General features: G+C 33.8%; 1 protein-coding gene across 1 annotated transcript; it reads right to left on the bottom strand.

The window, feature by feature from the left end:
• Window positions 1–246: 246 nt before the first annotated feature.
• Window positions 247–5522, bottom strand: LOC106769793. The gene is made up of 8 exons (XM_014655550.2): window positions 5324–5522; window positions 3468–3770; window positions 2810–3009; window positions 2314–2664; window positions 2020–2220; window positions 1790–1860; window positions 1324–1463; window positions 247–834 (listed from the first exon to the last, which is right to left on the bottom strand). Exons 1-8 carry the CDS (start codon window positions 5361–5363, stop codon window positions 515–517), a joined length of 1626 nt encoding a protein of 541 aa, XP_014511036.1. The 5' UTR covers window positions 5364–5522; the 3' UTR covers window positions 247–514.
• Between the last annotated feature and the right edge of the window lie 13236 nt (window positions 5523–18758).

Below are 18758 nucleotides of genomic sequence, written 5' to 3' on the forward strand. Positions count from 1 at the left end.
CTGGATTCTCATTTGCACAGAGCTATTTGTAGAGGTTGAAAAATTTATTCTTGATTTTTAACATTACAAATAATTTCGCGAATGAAAAGAAACTGAAATACTCGCATACACAACTATACAAGAAGACAGGGATGAAGAAATTCAAAGATATCTCTTCAAAATATAATTCACAACAATCATTGGACGAGATCCAAACCATAAGCATGTAAAAATTCTGAACAAGAACTAAAGCAAGACAGTCACGAAGGTAACAGAAGCAACAATGATTGAATATCATTTTTAACATGGCTAATTCATCGTTATTTTAGAGGATAGAACCAACTATCCACAATTTTTATTGTACTTAACTTACCCTAAATTGCCTAACTTCTAACCTACTGTGCTATTGCTAATACCTGCCCACAGAATACACATCTCTAAGGCTTACCCTAAGCACAGAAACTTTGCTACACAATGTACAGTTACATCACAATCAAATGATATCATTTAAAATAGAAACAAGTTACAATATTTGTTATTTAAATATACCTTCCTCTCCACACCACGGCAGACCTTTAAGAACATCTCTCAAAGCATAATAATGGGTATCACATCTGTGGTCTGTAATAAAATTTCCTGAAAAGAATATCTTCTGGAAATGCTCACCAGGTTCCCTCTTGTAAAGGGTAAAAAATTCCTTTCCCACGTCCTTTTTGGATCCCAAATTCCTTTTAATATAGTAAACAGTCCCAGGTATAAATAACTCCTCGATTACAGGAGGTTTGGCTCCCGCATCTTTCGTTGCAACTGAATTCTCCTTTGCAGCTTTAGAGGGCTTGGGAGTTTCTGTAGCAACTGTTTACACACCAAAAAATCTGATGATAAACGTGTCACAATAAATGCATTTAAAGAAAACAAATAAGCATTAAACATCAACAACCGAACATTTAGTTAAGAATTCCTTCATTTTTTTGTGTATATAAAATACAATGTCTATATTATCAAATAGTTGTTCTATTTTTTCTTTTGGGTTCAAAGAAGCCAAAAGGATGTCTAAGCATTCAAAAATTTCTTTCACTTCTTAAATACTGGATGCACCATAAATTTATCTTGGGCACAAGAAAGAAGTCTAATTGACTCTTGAACATGATGAATGCCAACTCCTCACATGTAGGAAGATGTTGAAATGAAATTCTGCCCCTATACAGGGCTTAAAAGGTGTGGTGTAAGAAAAGTCTTCCCCAACAAGACATGGGAAAGAAGAAATGGCATCACTGTACAAGAGGAATCTAGGTTCACTCTAGAGACAATTAAGATTTGAACCGGTAAAGCAAAAGGGCTTACCAGCTAAACTTTTATTTGTCCTAAAACTTGCATAATCAGCAAGTTTTTGAGCTACATCTTGCACTGAAGACACAACCTGCTTTGCATTTGTAACCAAGTCCGTGACGCCTTTCCAATCTTCTTTCTCAATTACACTCATCCTGAAGAAAAATAATCATATCCTTGATCAAACCTTTTGTTTTTAACTACCATATACATATGAAGCTTTGGAAGCTATTGATACCTACTAGATTTTAGATATTAAAGCTCTACAGTGTAGCAGAAATTGTTAGAATGATCAGTCACCATATAGGCATGCTCACCCTCAAAACAATGAGTTTCCCATCTCTTTTAATAAAACAAATTGCGATACAACAAAAGAATAACTACTGCAGAGCTGCAGTATGCTGCTTTCAACATGTCCTGTCAATGGACAATAGAAGGGGAGGGCTGCTTACTTCAAGCTTATAAATTAAATGTCACTCACCAATCGGTTTGAACAATTTCATTTCTGAACCTTGTCAGGGAAGCTATACTCAATCTTGGTATAATATCATCCTGTACACTTCCAAAAACAACGCCATAAGAAAATACAATAGATAAATACAGACAAAACTTGGGCAAAGAATATTACTCATCTCAGGAAAACCACAGATATCATTACTTTCTTCCAGATCAAATATTGTTAAGCACACATTGACAAATCTTATCACATGCCTGCATTACAACTGTCGACACATAGCCAGAGCAGTTTTCAGCAAGTTCTTTGGAGACACATGGTGAAGTTCCATAGCCAACCGCAGATACAATGTCAGGGCTAAAACCCAGCTCCTTTGGTGATTTTCTGTGGATCATTATTGCCAATAAAGAAGCTATAGCCCCTCCTAGAGAATGACCCACGAGTCTTAACTTAAATCCCTATTAAAGAGTTCACCACATCTCATGCCATGAATGAGAAAAACACAAACAAAGAAATGAAAAACAAAATAGATGAAGTAAGATCATCCTCACCTCATGTTTCTCCAAGCATTTTCTTATGATTTCAATCTCATGATGGAGAAACCAACGTGCAGATTCAGCAATTCCAAAGTGGGTTGAATAGCCTTCAAAGGTGACTTCACCATCACTTGAGGAAAGTATATCAGTGATAAGGTCATAAAAAGTATGTGTTCCCCTTATGCCTAAAATTACAAGCTTTTTACGCGTATCAATTCCAATATAATATGCAGGCCTCATTACACTGGAGTTCTTAACAAATTTCTTGACATTACTTTCTCTTAGCATACTATTCCTTGAAAGAACAACAGGACTATCCTTATAAGCACCTTTAGCCAACTCAATATGATATATGAGATCTTGAACCTGAAATCCAGTAAGATATATTGATAAGACTGGAAGATAAAAACTTGTAATAATATGCTAACACTAACAGTGAAAGATCGCAATATCATATGAACATATAAATATAATATGCGTTCTGCAACTAAAATGCAGTTTCAGAAGTTACAATTGATTCTGACAATATCTGAATGCCTTTTATATCTTCAAATGGATGAGTAGAAGCTTGACGAAGATAGATCAGATACAAGCCAATTGTAAGGTCACTCAAATTCCAATCCTGGATTCCAAGCTTGCTCCTTTTGATGCATGCAATTATTTCTGTAAGGGATCGATTGCTTGGTGGGGGTTTCTTTCCAATTTCGTATCCTGCATAACATGGAAAACTAAGTCAGTCTTGTTTTATTGTAAAGCAAACTGAGACTTTATATGATCAAGTAGTATTTATGTAACACAGGAAAAACATATGTTAATGATATAAATAAATTTTGTCATGTTGTGTAAATGAGTCATGGGGGCAAGCCTTAGAACAATGGTAATGCTGTTTTCTTGTGACCAGGAGGTCACAAGTTCAAATCTTAGAAACAGTCTCTCTCCACTTGCAAGGGTAAGGCCGTGTACATCTACCACCCTAGACCCCACCAAGAAAGGTCTTCAAGCCTCATGCACTGGGTCATCTTTCTATAATGTAACTGAGTCATACATGACTCCACTTCTTTATGAGAGATTATTTTAAAGGAAAGTACTCACCATTTTACAGTCACACTAACTGTCTAAATTTGCCAAATGAAAAATGTTATGGCAATATGACTTAACACTTAACAGACCTGTTGGCAGAGCCCACCTACAAAATTGCAGAGCTGGTTCAAGTGTCTTTGAGAGCCAAGCCAACTCTAACTTCCACTTACTATCAGAGGCATCTTCATCATCAGAACTGTATTTGCTAATCCCATAATTTCTATCCGCCTTCTTAACAGTAGATTTGGAAGAAATATGTTGCTTTTCTTGCTCTTCTTTTAGCTTATCTTCTACCTTGTCTGCTCTGGACCTTTGCAATTGAAGCCGTATAAAAGCACTATGCATATTGTTCCAATGTGGTTTTTCACGGTTGAGAAAATGTTTTGTATTATCTGCACATTCAATTGCAAGTAATAGATATATGGCTATAAGATATTGGATACAATTTTCTAGCATGAAAATTGTATTTAACAAATAATATGAAACTTAAATACTAGGCAATAGAAACTTGGGACACATTCTGATAACATGTTAGGTGAAATCAGATCTTCATGCACAATTACGGCATCAACTCCATAACCAGAGGGATAACACCAAATCTGATGTTGAAGACAGGGCACTAGGCATCTATCAACTATTCTTTTGCATAAGTGACATATACTCTACAACTAAACAAATGTCCTATTGTCCTCTAGATACCGCTCACTTGATAAAGCTATATGAGTCCATGGCACGTGCACTAAGTGTGTGGGTTCAGACCATACAATGCACCCACCCAGCTTCCTTCCTGCTGGCTTCCCCAAGTTCCACATCAGTGGTAAGCCCTCACTCATGTACACTTTTTAAGAAATAAAATCAAAAGCAGGTGTTCCCATGATGCCCAATGATATGATAATTAGCAAAAGGCGGCAAACTGTGTTACGTGAATTATAGGTTCAAGTATTTGTATCGGACATGTGAGTGTCAACAAAACAATTTCCTAAAAATTTAAGATAAAGGTACATAAACTTTATTAAAATAAAATATTAGGTGATAGTCACGTATGTAAAATATAATAACTAACTTGTAATAATTCCTAATTCACAATTTAAGATCAAGAAATTATTGTACTGTCATTTATGTATTTAGCAGCTTACTTAGGGTGAGCGTTTGTAAACTTCACATTCAAGAATTAATTTGGGTTAAAATTGGGTTTGCAACAAAATTAATTTGGGTTAAAATTGGGTTTGAAACATTAAAGCATGTTTATAAGAACATAAACATATTTGCTTTTAAACAACCAAACACAATCTTTTCAGACAAAATCACATGGCATTATTTAATAGTAATACTGAATGTTGTAGGAAACATATATTGAGTAAATTAAATCACATTAACAATCCATAGATTTCCTCTAAGATATAACACAGTACGTGTCTTTTTCCTGTCCCTACATTAACTCTCGTAATTGTCTGAAGAACATTTCATCAATAATATTTAGATATCACACTAATCTCTTTAATTATTTGAAAAACACTAATCTCAACACCCCTTATACATTTTGCTAGTCCTCTTAAGAAACATTCCATTGTGTACTTTATAGGGAAGTATTCCTCGGAACCCTTAAAAATCAAGGGATTATTGTGTAATCAATCTGAAAAAAAAAAAAAAAATCAAGGGACACTGTAATCTATTCTATCATACAATAAGATAGAACTTAGGAAATGTGGACATGCAAAAATAATAAACGATGTTTTCAATCCCTTAAAACGATCTCCCTCACAATTTCTAATCCACAATCTAAAACCAATGTCGCTCCATATAAGAAGCTTCACGTCTATCAAACGACGATTCATTATTTTAATTTCCATATATTGTGGCAGAGTAAAAACGTTTTATCGAGGTTGCAGTGTACCAAATGCAGCATTAGATTGAATCAATGAGAATTAAAAGGAGGAGAACTTACATATATTACGGAGCAATTGCCTCAAGTATTGGGTATTCATTTGGAAGAGGAATCACGAATTTGATAGAACGAAGAGAAAAAGAAAACAAAGAGAAACTCTCAGACGCAAAAAGGTGGAACCGCGATGCGGCGTCGTACAAGCGAGGCACCGCTTCAGGAATACTCTACAAATTCACACCCGCCTTTCCAAAGAAACAATAAATCTTTTTATTCATGATTTGAAATTTCTCAAATTTAGAAATTACGTTAAATAAACAAATAAATATTACGTAATCTTCTATATTTATAATACGACGAATTAATTAATTTTGGGTCAAGAATATTTGGTCCATACATTTTCTTTTTCTTCCGAAACATTTTACCCTATTAACTTGAAAATATTTCACTTTTATTTTACTCAAAGCGTCTATGCTAAATATTTAACTATAGTTATAATTTGTACTTTAAAGACTAAATGTAGAGTATTTTAAATAAACAAAAGAAATAGAAATATTAAACGAAAATATGAAAAAAAAAATTTAACGAAAAAGATGTTTTACCCATAGATTTTAATTTCATTGTATATACGCCGTATTATATACGTTTTAGGTTTTTACATAATATATGAATAATATTTTGAATTAAAGTTATGTTGATCATGACTCATGAAGGTGAATGTTTTGAAGGAAAAACAAGTGAAAATAAGAATAAAAATTATATATATATATATATATATATATAACTAGAGCATTTAAAAAATGTTCTCCGTCAAATTTAGAAATAAAAACAAAGTATATAAATTTAAAAATCCCATAAATAATAATTATAATTAATAAAAGTAACATTAATTTTTTTCTAAAATATCTAAGTACTCCTCATCATGTTCTTAATAATTGTTCTCCTTTTCTAGTTTGGATATAATTTTTTTTAAATTACTATTGTCCAACCCTTTGGATATATATATATATAGAAAGTTTTTCTTGATAACATATGATGTACAAATTAAGTCCTCATTGTCAATCTTTTATTTAATAAAATGATTGCTTATTTTAATATGATTGGTTATATAATTTTGTATCGGATTTATTAGTGCAGAAATGTTGTTTAATATCGGTTAATTTGGATTTTTAACGTCACTTACACAATAGACGTCTATAAGGGTGAGTCCATGGGACGTCGGAAATCTTCTTAACCGACGTCAATATAAACATCGGTTAACGATATACACCGACGTCTATATAGACATCTACATATACTCACACCGACGTCTAATTTCTCTATATAGACGTCCACCTATGCATAAAACCGACATTTACATGAATATATAGAGGTTTAAAATGACACTAACTGACGTCTATGTTCCTTATAGACGTCGGACCTGGCACTAACCGACGTCTAACAAAGGCATTGTGTTTTAGTGCAGTTTTGATCCAGACTTTCGGTAGCATAGTGCAACACTCTCCTCTCGTTAGTTTCCCCACAAATAAGCTTGCGTCTTTTGAATCTTCTATGACATTTCAACCCAAAACCGAACCTTGGTCCATGACTACTTCCCATTATTGAATCGCAAAAGAAAAAAATTACGGTGACACGAGAACTAGACAAGGACCCAAGTTCCATTTTGGGTCGAGAAGCCATAGAAAACTCAAAAGATCGCCAATCTTCTTGTGAGGAAACCAGCAAAGGGAGAATGTTGTACTATGTTACCCAAAGAGAGGATCAAAACTGCACTAAAACACAAAACAAAGAAAGCAAATTTTAATCAGTTCAACCACAAGATAATAGATGAAAGACTAAATAAAGTTTAAACTGTAAGCATAAAAAAAAAAAAAACCACGCACCTGGGAAGCAAGAGAGAAAAAAGAGAGGAGGAAGATGAGAAACAACAATAGAATGCCGAAAAGAGAGAAAAAGAAGAGGTGTGGCAAGAGAAAAAGGAGAAGAGGAAGACGATCGATATCAGAAACTGAATGCCGCGAAGAGTTGCGGTGTATTTAAAATGGAATTGAGCGTCGGTTATTCTCCAGAAACCGACGTCTATAGACGTCGGTTTTCGTACTAATGTGACGTCCAAGTGAACATTTAAAACTGACTTTTTGAATACCCATTAGACGTCGGTTTCTGTTAGGGGGAACCGACGTCTAGGAAGCTTAACCGATTGACGTTTGATATCCTGTCAAGGATGTTCATGACTGTTGGTATGGGCCACCGACGTCTATAATAACATACACGTCGGGGCCCTAAATAGCCAACCTCTCAAGCCCTCGAGTTTTGTAAACATAATCATTACAGGTAATATAGACGTCGCGTAGCCCGAAACGCCGACGTCAAAATTGAAGATTTTTTTGTCTTTCCCGCCTTCCAGACATGCCTTAGACGTCGGATTTGGACTACGTGACGTCTAAGCGCCTGAGAATTAGGTGAAAAACATTAAATGCAACCCAGTAGACGTCAGGGTGTTGCAGTGCTGACGTCTTGAAATTAGTAGATGTCTGTTTTTGGATAAAACCGACGTCTAGTTTACCAGGCTATTTACGATAATGCCACCGTCCGCTCCTATACGTCGGATTACACGCAAACCGACGTCTTATGGGTGACGTTAAACAACATTTTTGCACTAGTGATTATGGACCCTGTTAATTGTTTTTTTTTTTCATAATCTAGCTTTATAGGTCCATCCTATTTTATTTTCAACTCTTCCATCATAAATTTTAGCCATAGTAGCTCACATATGTCTTAAGTCAATGCTCGAAATTTCAGTTCAGCACTAGACTTAGCTTTTTACTTTTCCAAATACCATGTTTCCACTGCGAAAGAGCAATAACCAGTAGTTAATCCTTTTATCAACAACTAATCTTGCATAATCAACATCAATATATGTTTCAGGATGGACATTCTTCTTTCTTTTGAACAAAATTCTTTTTCGTTGTGTCCCTTTCAAATACTAGATAATTCTCAAAGCAACTTGTAAATTGGCTTCTTTTGGTTGATGCATAAGCTAACTTACCAAACTCCCAGCAAAAGCAGTATTAAGTCTAGTGTGAGATAAATAAATAAGTCTTCCTACAAACCTTTGGTACATTTCTTTATCAACACACCATCCTTTTCATTCCCAACTTTACATTTAGATCAACTGGCATGCTCAGTAGTTTACATGTCATTTTACTTTCTTTGAGCAAATTAGTAATACATTTTTGTTTGGATATAAAAATTCCTTTCTTAGAGTGAGAAATGGTAATTCCTAAAAAATATTTTAATTTTCCCAAAGCTTTAATTTCAAATTCTCTAGCCAAACATTGACTCAAACTTTGTTGTTCATGCTCATCATTTTCAATCACAATAATATTATTTAAATATAATGATAAAGTCAGGAACCTTTAGAATCAAAGTAGCGTCAAGTACTTCGACTACAAGGGGAGGGAAGCTTGGTAGACAGCTTCGCGTCCTCGCCGCTTCTTTCTGGCGACTAGCTTCTCAAGTGGGTGGCTTGGTAAGCAAGCCACCTTCAGTATAGGTCAAATCCCCCTCAATAATAGGCCGAAATGGTGGGGAAGGAGGCCCCCCTACTTTAGTTCTGCTCATCTAACTAATGTACTAATGTAATTCCACGCAAATATGGTTGCCCGGAGAATCCATAGTAGAGGGTATGTCTGTGTTGCGTCTGGACGTTTTAAATTAGGTTGTTCTACGTTTCATATAAGCCTAAGTTTTTTCCTAAGGCTTTCTTATGTTGCTAGATAATTACAAATTTTGAACCTAATACTTATGTTTCTGCTTATTCTAAACTAGTTAGAATCTTCAAATTCTCATTTCATTTAATGTTATTTGGTTAAACTTCAAAAGATATAAGAGCGTTTAGACATATAAGTCTTATAGAAGATTTTGTCTTAACATTAGAGTAGTCTCCAAAAGTAGAGTCAAATTTGGATTCAAACCCTAAAAGCCTTAACTTGGCTAGCTTGGAGACTAAGGTAAAAATCATTTTCGTTAGGAAGACGACATGCGACCACTAACATAGGAGAGTCATCTCCATTCCTATAATGAAAGATGGCCACTACCTATGATAAATTTTTTCCATTGAGAGCATGACACATGACCACTCTCTCCCAAAGGTGGGACACCCTTCTCGTTTGCTCACTAAGGCAAAGACAAAACATTAACCCATGTTGTCAACTTTAGAATATAGGCCTCTCTTGGGTCAACATTGACCAAAACCTTACACTACTTGGCCTATTATACAAGGCCCAAAAAGGAAATCCTATACTACTTGGCCCATGGTACAAGGCCTAAAATAAACCTAATCTACTAAAAACTCACTAATGACCCATGATGATAAGAGCTTAGGCCCACCTTCCACAAATAATTCAAACTCTTCTTTAGTATGCTTGACCAAGGTTAAGGGGTATGCTATCACTAAACTTCTCTTATCTACCACTTGCCATCCACAAATCGATGGCCAAAGTGAAGTGGTTAATAGGACTTTGGGTAAAATGTTGAGGTGCATGATACCATTGTCAACACAATCGTCATTAGAATCAACATGTTCAATCCCATATACGAATCCCTTGTACTTTCCATTTATCGCCTCTAACTAATATCTACTCATTAGTTTTTCCTCCTCAACAGGGTCTAGGATTGTGAGACACCAACAGATGTAATCTTAGATACTATTTGAGAAAATCTAGTTTGAAATTCTTCCTATTGAAATAATAAATATTTGCATTAATATATAAATTCTGGAGATGTAAAATGTAAAAAAGTTGGTAGAAACTAACATGTGCCCGCTTAGATCTCTCATCGACAAAATTCCCTATTACCCAACGAATATGTGCTTATTGAAAGATTTCATCAATATGGACTAAGTAGCCAAGCTCCTATGTTTGGAAGTAAAGAAATTTATAAAGTAAACAATTGTTATTAAGTTTATAAATGAATTAAAAATATATAAAGATGTCATTGTCATGCACGCTAGTAGATCCCTCAGCATGCAAACTCCTACCCTCTTCAGATCAACGATTTTTCTTAATTGTATCACACTTTTCTCAATAGACACATGTCTTTGTTGACGTTGTCATTAGTGTGGCATCCGGTTCAAATGTGGATGTCTTCAGATCTTACTTAAGAGTACTGACACGTGATAAAATATTTATCCTTGCTTCAACATTCGATCATGTGTCCGAAGTTGATCGAAACATGATTTGATAGGATCTATAGGTAAGTTAATTAATATTATTATGCTTATAGCTTGATTATATTGATGCACATTTTCTTTATTACAGATGACTTTAAACATTCCAAATGTGGTGACACCTAGAAATAAGTGTTTATCCTCGATCATCGAAAAATTTAGGGGTTTCAAGACCAAATTTATGTCTAGATACATCTTTGGAGCAAAAAGTAGTGAAATTTCATGTGTCAAATATAAGACAATTGATGAAGAGACTTGGCGTCACTTTGTGGACCTTCATACATCAAAGGCATGACAAGTTAGTTTACTTGAAATCGTTAATTTTCTCATTGACAAATTTATATGATAAGAACTAATTCATTATATGTAACAGGAAACAAGAACAAAAGCACAAGATATAAGTGCTCAAAATAAAACCACCACTTATTATCTCGTAGTGGGTATAAAAAGCTTGAAGAGAAAATCATTAGGCAAAAGTCATGCAAGTCCCCCACTTTCTGAGGGTGATAGTCCCCAACCTCCTTCACCACCATCTTTTCATGAGAAGTGGAAGTTAGCCCATGTACAATCATCAAACTCCTACACTTCTAAAGTTGCACAAGAAATATAAGAAAGAATAGTAAGATATCACTTCTTTTATAATAATAGTATTGTCATTACATAAATTACATGTTATTTTAAATAATAATGTTGTTTCGTTATGATACAGGACTCATTGGTTAAGCAATGCTCCCAAGGCTAATTCACTCTAGAAGGTCGTCATGATATTCTTGCTATTACAATTGGACGACCTAAGCACCCTAGACAAGTGTGTTCTGCTTGATCCGGTGTAGGCATTAGGCATTATTTTAAGGGCTCCTCATGACACACTTCATACACACATAATGTCGAGTATGAAGAAAGGCTAAAGCAGGAGATCACCAAGAAGATCAGGGCACAACTGTATGATGAAGTCACTTCAGAAGTGACTGAAAGGGTTATATGTCGGTTTCAACAACAATTTGATAATTATGGCATCCGTCCGAAGTCATCTCCTCTAAGGGAACATGTTGTGCTTCCCATAGGTAAAATTAATAATCATTCTGTGTTAACTTATGAATTTAATAATGTTTTTTATATAAGTTGTTAGAAAAGTGATGCCTTATATCTCAAGCTAAGAGGAAGAGGGGAGGAGGGGGGAGGGAGGGGAGGGGGTGAATTGGATTTTACTTTCAAAAATTGTTCTTTCGTAAAGCTTTGTAAAATCTTTGAAGTTTCTTGAAATCAATAAACCAAGTATATATGAATCAATAATAAAAAAGAAAGGAGAAAAAGATCAACACAACAATATATACTGGTTCGGCCAAATAACCTTAGTTGAAGGGATTTCACTATAATGATAGAGTATACAAGCAAGAATACAGACATATCCCCTCTCAATGCACTCTTCTTCCCCACTCAATATGACTTATAGTACAATATGTGAACACCTCAAAATCTTAGCAAATCTAGAAAGCAATCTCAACTTTTTGAACACCTTGAGAGCAATCCCAACTCTCAATGCAAAACACTAAGGTTCTCTCCTCCTAGCTAACAACAACAAGAACACAATTCTCTTGATTGCAATGTGGACACCGATCTTAAAAGAATACACCAGCAGTGCAAATATGATCACCAATGTATCAGCTCAACTTTCTTGCAAGAATCTTGATGAATTTACCCAAATATATGATCTTAATTCTCCAAGACAATCTTAGACGCTCTTGCAATCAATACTCAAATAACAAGTTAGTTATGAAAGTGTAAGTTCATAGATTTCTATTGAAACAACGCGCTAGACATCTCTTTATAGGATTTTCAAATCCTGGCGCACTTTAATCAATATGCAGTTAATGTAATCTGTTAAGGTTTTCCTTCTTCTTTAACAATTTTACATTTGTTTCAGATTTAACAGATTAAACAACACATGTAATTGATTATGTAAATCATATAAGCCAACAACCAATTAATATGACCGTTATATGTAGTTAAAGCTTTAAATGAAAATGATTTTTACAAGATAAACACTTTAACCAATTAGGAAACTTATGTAATCGGTTAAGTTTAATATTTAAGCAAATTATCAAATAATTTTTCATCCCAAACATATCAACGCACTCAGCAAACACATGTTGGCATAAAAACATGTTTTAATCAATTATACAACTAATGTAATGTAATCGATTATTACACAACTATTTTGCCTCTGTTAAGCACGTACTGAAATCTGAAGAAATTTAACAGATTATATAAAACGATTAACTGATCATTTTTTCCAAAAAAATACAATGTGTAATATGTTTAAACTTATGATTCATTTCCATGCAATGAATACATGTATAAAGCATTTCAAGCACAAACATGGTAAGATCAAGCAATTTTTATGTCATTTGTTGTTCAAGAAACTATAAAAAAATTCTTTTCTTCATCATAAAAAACACATATGTGGGATCGGCATTGCTAGATATAACTCCCCCTATCAACATAACCTAACATTGGCTCTGATAGTAAGAAATTGTAAATGTAGTTGTTCAACTCCATTCGTCCTTGACATGGATGACACTCGTCCATGTTACCTATATGTTCTCAATGGTAATGGGATGATACTAGTGGCTCGTGGCACAATGTTTGGGGTAACTATTATTCTTCATGGTATGAAGCTATCAGATGATGAGGTCAAAGTCACGGTAGAGGAAGTTGTCATACCAGATGCTTTAGTTCCTTTATTAACAAATCAGATACTTATTGTGGCACAACATTTCAATCTTTTCTCGCTTGTCCTAAATAGTTGTTTGGTTCTATTTCCAACCCTTAATATGGACTCCCACTATAAACTTCTCAATTTTGGACTTTACATATTAATGATGTCCAAACTTAAATATTTTTCCATGTAACAACAAACACATGTAGAAGGAATTCCTAGACCCAAGAAGATTCATTTATCTGAGGACGACCTTCTTGGTGCATACATCAGCTTTATAACATCATTGTATATGAGTTGATGATGGTTCCATAGGATTTTACTATATTTGGGAGAGACTATGACATCTCATTGTACTTGCAAAGGCAAGATGTCATGGAGCTTGCATCGGGGAAAGTATAACTGAATACTACCTCATTGATATGTCTATGAACAATTCTTTATATATCAAATAAATTTTTGTTTTTAGGTATATGTTTAGTGTAAGTAACAATATGGGGTTCAATGATGTTTGTGGGTTGCTTGACCCCCAACTCACTCATGAAGGCAATAAATTTGATGACATCTAAACATACATAACGAGCTATTTTGTTGGGGGGAAGAAAATATACTTTCTCCCATATATATATATATATATATATATATATATATGCGTAAGTGTAGTTTGTTAACTTCAAAGTTCCATATGTGATTTTAAGATATAACAATTAAGTTATTATCAATTTTCAGGTACCATTGGCAGCTAATTATGGTTTCCCTACCGGACAACATTGTTGTGTGGTTTTGCTCATTGCACAAGTTTTTTCCAAACATTTCAGACAAGTAATAGATTGGTAATAACCTTAATGTTTGAACTTTCTTTGTTATATAAGTGTATCCTCAAACATTTTTTTTCATAGTTCAATTGCAACACATATGACATTGTCAGGGAAATCAATTGCTACGGCTAAAAAGTTTGGATGGGTGGCCCTTAAGGTTTGGTATTTTGGTGCATATTTTCTTATAATTGTTTTACTCCAACGGTCTTCATTATAATTATTATGATATATTGTAGTGTAATAGACAAATTGGCTCATATGAACGTGGTTACTTTGGAATGCATTGGATGACGACCATTATTCATGCCCATATTACAAGGTACTAAGAAAGGTAATATTTGCATTTGATAAAAAAAATTCTCTGTCGTTTGGAATTCATGTACACTAATTGAAATCATCGTACGTTGTGTAGAGATTCAAGACTCTTCTTCCAATTCCCGAGAAGCTCATTCATTACATATGGAAAGCCTTTGCAAAATATTTAATACAACTGTACAATAATACATAATTATTAGGATCTAATAATTTGTACATTAGCATATCATCATTGACTAGATTTATGGTTATAAGAATTTCTACATTGAGTTTATTTATGATTATAATTCTATTTTGTATTGAAAAATGTATTTTGGTGTTGCGTTTACTGTTTGTAATATGCAAGTCTGTTTCTATGATAAAAAATGTTATAGATACATAACCCTCTTTAAAAAACACAGACTTTAGACAACAATTGTAGTAAAAATCGAAGCAAAAAACGGGTCAATGATATTGGTTCAGGATTCAACCGAAACCAAAGATCCTTAAATTAAATGAATAATTTTATTAAAAATGACCTATGGCGATAGTTATCAGAATAACCAAATCATAAAGTATTTTTGACAGTAGCTACAGAAACAATTAAGACCATAGAATATATTAAATTTTAAATAATTATTTAATTCAAAGAGTTTATAAGAGTTTATGACAAAAGTTCCTACAAAAACCATTACCATAAATACTTTAAATTAAATAATTATTTGAAATCCGAAAAGGTCAACAACGGTTTCTTATAAAATCGGTGCCAAAAGCTTTTTTTTTTTTTTTTCAGTTTACTGCTTCAAGTTTTTTCAGTCGAAGTAAAATCCTAAACTTTTTTTCTTTGGATAATAACTGAGATAAAAAACTCTTCCTATTTTATCTCGCCTTAATATGTTTCAATTCTAAAACTACTACCAAATGTCTGAAAATAACCCTTCACTACATTAGTGCATGTAAAATAATTATCACATGTGATGCCTAAGTATGACTTTCATGCAATATGTCTTGTTTTCTTTAACTCATTTCTGAGCATGGTTAGCCAAATCCTATAAATAAGGGTTCCTTTTCATCTAAATCCCCCTTATATTAGAAAAAAAATGTTTTTGTAAGAATATTTTAGTCTCGTGAGTCTTAAACACCTTCCAAAAAATTTTATTTGTAGAGATTTTTTTTTTTATTAAGTAGCGAGTATTTATTATCCTTATTTTTAATCTTTCAACTAGGTGACATATTTTTCCATTTCTTCCTAAATATATTAGGTTTTCGGTTTTATCCTATCTATATTTTCTTTGCTGAGAGCTTCTCAACCATCGTTGAAACTTGAAATTTTTCAAAGTCTTGCATCATTCCCCTAATTAAATTTTTAGCTGAAACGTTCACTTGAACTAGTGCACTTGTTGCCTTTGCTTCCACTTAACTAAACACCAATAAACCTTCCTCAATTCTTAATCACATCTTGATGGTACCTGCTTCTTCTGAATACACTTAATCACAGCGTCCAATTAACCAACACGAACTCTTTGCCATTGGTCCAACCCTAATAAAGGCATCAAAGAAGACAAACTTATTCACTCAATCTCCTTCTGCAGAATGTGATTATTGAATTACCTTTCTCATGTGTATATATACCATGTATATATACCATGTTGAGATACACCAGATAGAAGCATGTTTTGTTTTACAATATACACAATGAGCATGTGTATATATACTGTTAGAAAAGAAGAAAGAATGAAATATTTTCTTCTTTTTTAACATGGTATCAGAGCCATGACTGGAGCCCATCTTAGCGATTTCTGTTGTCGTTGGGCATATTGATCCACCCGCTATCGGGCCGCTATCGGACCACCCATTAAAAAAGTCTAATCCTACGCTCGAGATGTATATACCTCGGCGTGAGGGGGGTGTGTTGGAAGTCCCACATCAACTAGAGATGAGGCCATTTAAGTGTATATAAGTGGGTGCAAACCTCACCCTACAAGCCGGTTTTGTGGGGTTGAGTTAGGCTTAAAGTCCACTTCTAACATATACCAACTTATTTACTACATAAAATCCCAAATCTCAACATTCTCACATCAAATAATAAATTATTAGTTGTCTCCTCTACCAACCTGCACATCACCCACCTTGTAAGATTATCCTTTGTTGTTATTCTACCTAACCTCTAAATGAAATGAATTTCCTTCGAGATAACATTCAAACATAAGAGGTTGGAGTGAAAAATTGACTTCTCTCCCAACAAATTGCCTTGTATAATTGAGTGAACTGACAGAAAATAGTCCTGACATTTCCTTTCCACAATCACATATCTTCCCTACCTTCACTTAGTAAGTTTGAGTATATAACATGCATGAATATGCACTTCTTCATTTCAAACGTTCCCTCTCTTACCATCTGCCCATATCCTCTAACCTGCCATCCCTATCAGGAGAACTTAAATATAGCTTGTTGAACCTGTTGCCAAGTAATTCACCCTAATCGGCTTATCATGCCAAAAATTAATATTTACACCTCTACTTATCGCTTCACACCAAATAAACTCAACATAGCTTATATTGATGATTAAGGAATTTCACGTTTTATGAATAGGGACCCGGATGTACATCAGAATATGCATATATAATATTTGAGTTACTAAAAGTATAGTTAACATTGTTCTAATTATATTGAAGCCTGAAATTTTCTTCCTTCAATGTATAAACTGTGATCCAAAAGGTCATGAAGCCCGTATAGTAAAACATGTAAGCACATAACATTGAACACAGTGAAAGGATTTGTAGGAAATGTTGAAGGATTGTAAAGGGTAGAAAATCAGAAAATTGTGTATGAAAAAGTAGAGAAAAGTTAGTTTATTATGTTTTTGTATGTTGTTTAGGGAAAGGGTGGGAGGTTAGTCATTGATGGCAAAGGTAGTTTGGGTGAAGGAAAAGTAATGGAAGAGGATAGTGACGTGCGCCGACTAGCTTACTTTATCCCATTCTTCTTTCTTTCACTAAAACTGCACTTTAGCAGCATTTGTTGTACACACACATGTCCATCTTCCCCATCTTCATTCCTCATTCATATACCTTTCTGACATCATTGCACTATGGATGGACACTTCAATTCAATTCTTCTAAGCTAATTAAGCCCTCCAATTCCCTTACGCTTCTCTCATGTTCAAAACCTCTCCTTACTCGTACAATGTCATAACTTAATGTTAATACACAATATTGGAAATGGAAGTAATAAAAGATATTTCTTCTTTCACATTACAATTTATTAAAAGTAATCACCCACCATATTATATATTATATATACATCAAACTTAGTAAGACTAAATAAGAAAAAGCTTAAATTTTATGATGGATTAGAAATAAACAATTTATAAATGATAAATGATTTTTCTTTAAAAATCAATTTTTGTGATATTGAAGTAAACACTCTATGACTAGATCAAAATTCAAATTATAATACAAAAGTAATCTATCTACTTAATCTTGGGTACTGAATTTGACACACCAATAAGAGAGAGAAAAGCATTTCTTGTTTTGATTGGTACTGTGAAAAACTACGAGTTCCTGTTTGGGGAAAGGTCATCATGGTATGGAGCCACATCACATGGGGAACATGCGAAACATCTAATCCTGGGAAACATCATGCTCTGGTTATACATTAAAGCAACCATTTTTAATAAATTGGAGAAGAAAAAAGAATTTGGTTTTTCCACCTATCAATGGATGATGAATTGCTACGTAGTGATGCATTCATCTCTCTCGCCTTGCTTTCTCTGTCCTCTTTGTTCTGTTCAACAGTTCAATCTGAAAAAGACTTCTAATTCGTGACATCTTGAATGTCCCCGATTCTGACATCATTTCTAGGGTCTTCCTTTTCATTCCACTCCTATAGTCGCATTTATATTATGCTTACGTAATCGTATACATGATTGTTTCTTGTTCGTATACTTTTTTTGGTCTCCTATCATCACGTACCAAAAGCAGCAGCATTAAATACGTGTGTGTCTGTGTGTGAAAATTATGGAGAAATCTCAACTGTTTATTTTATGTTTTATGATGGCAACATATCTAAGAAAACAAAACAGCACCGACATATTGTTTTGTTAGGTTGTTTTACTACGATGCTGTAACATGTTAGCCAAACATTCCCAGCATTCAATCACTTGACAGGACTTTTAGATTTCAAACGAGAACATTCTGTATAATAATTACACCTCTCTTTGTTTATTTATGTAAACAAATTCAGTCAAACTTACATATAAAATCTTGTGATACTAATATACATATATGTTTTACTCTTTGTGTTGCCAAGAAAGAACACCATATGCATATACCCAGGAAAATGCATGGATGTTCTTAGAATCAATATATTTTCGGAGTCACATGTTTATGTTCACGATTCTAGAGACAAACCACCGGGTGAGGGAATTTTAGTATA

The sequence above is a fragment of the Vigna radiata genome, chromosome 8 (genome assembly GCF_000741045.1).
Source record: "Vigna radiata var. radiata cultivar VC1973A chromosome 8, Vradiata_ver6, whole genome shotgun sequence".
Lineage (NCBI taxonomy): Eukaryota > Viridiplantae > Streptophyta > Magnoliopsida > Fabales > Fabaceae > Vigna > Vigna radiata.

What these genes read in the sequence shown, in the direction of transcription:
- LOC106769793 (XM_014655550.2), bottom strand. Translation starts at nt 5,363, where the DNA reads ATGAATACCCAATACTTGAGGCAATTGCTCCGTAATATAT. An exon ending in GAAATTGTTCAAACCGATTG is followed by an intron (nt 1,464 to 1,789) that starts GTGAGTGACATT and finishes ATTTTTCTTCAG; the next exon opens with GATGAGTGTAATTGAGAAAG. An exon ending in GACAAATAAAAGTTTAGCTG is followed by an intron (nt 835 to 1,323) that starts GTAAGCCCTTTT and finishes GTGTGTAAACAG; the next exon opens with TTGCTACAGAAACTCCCAAG.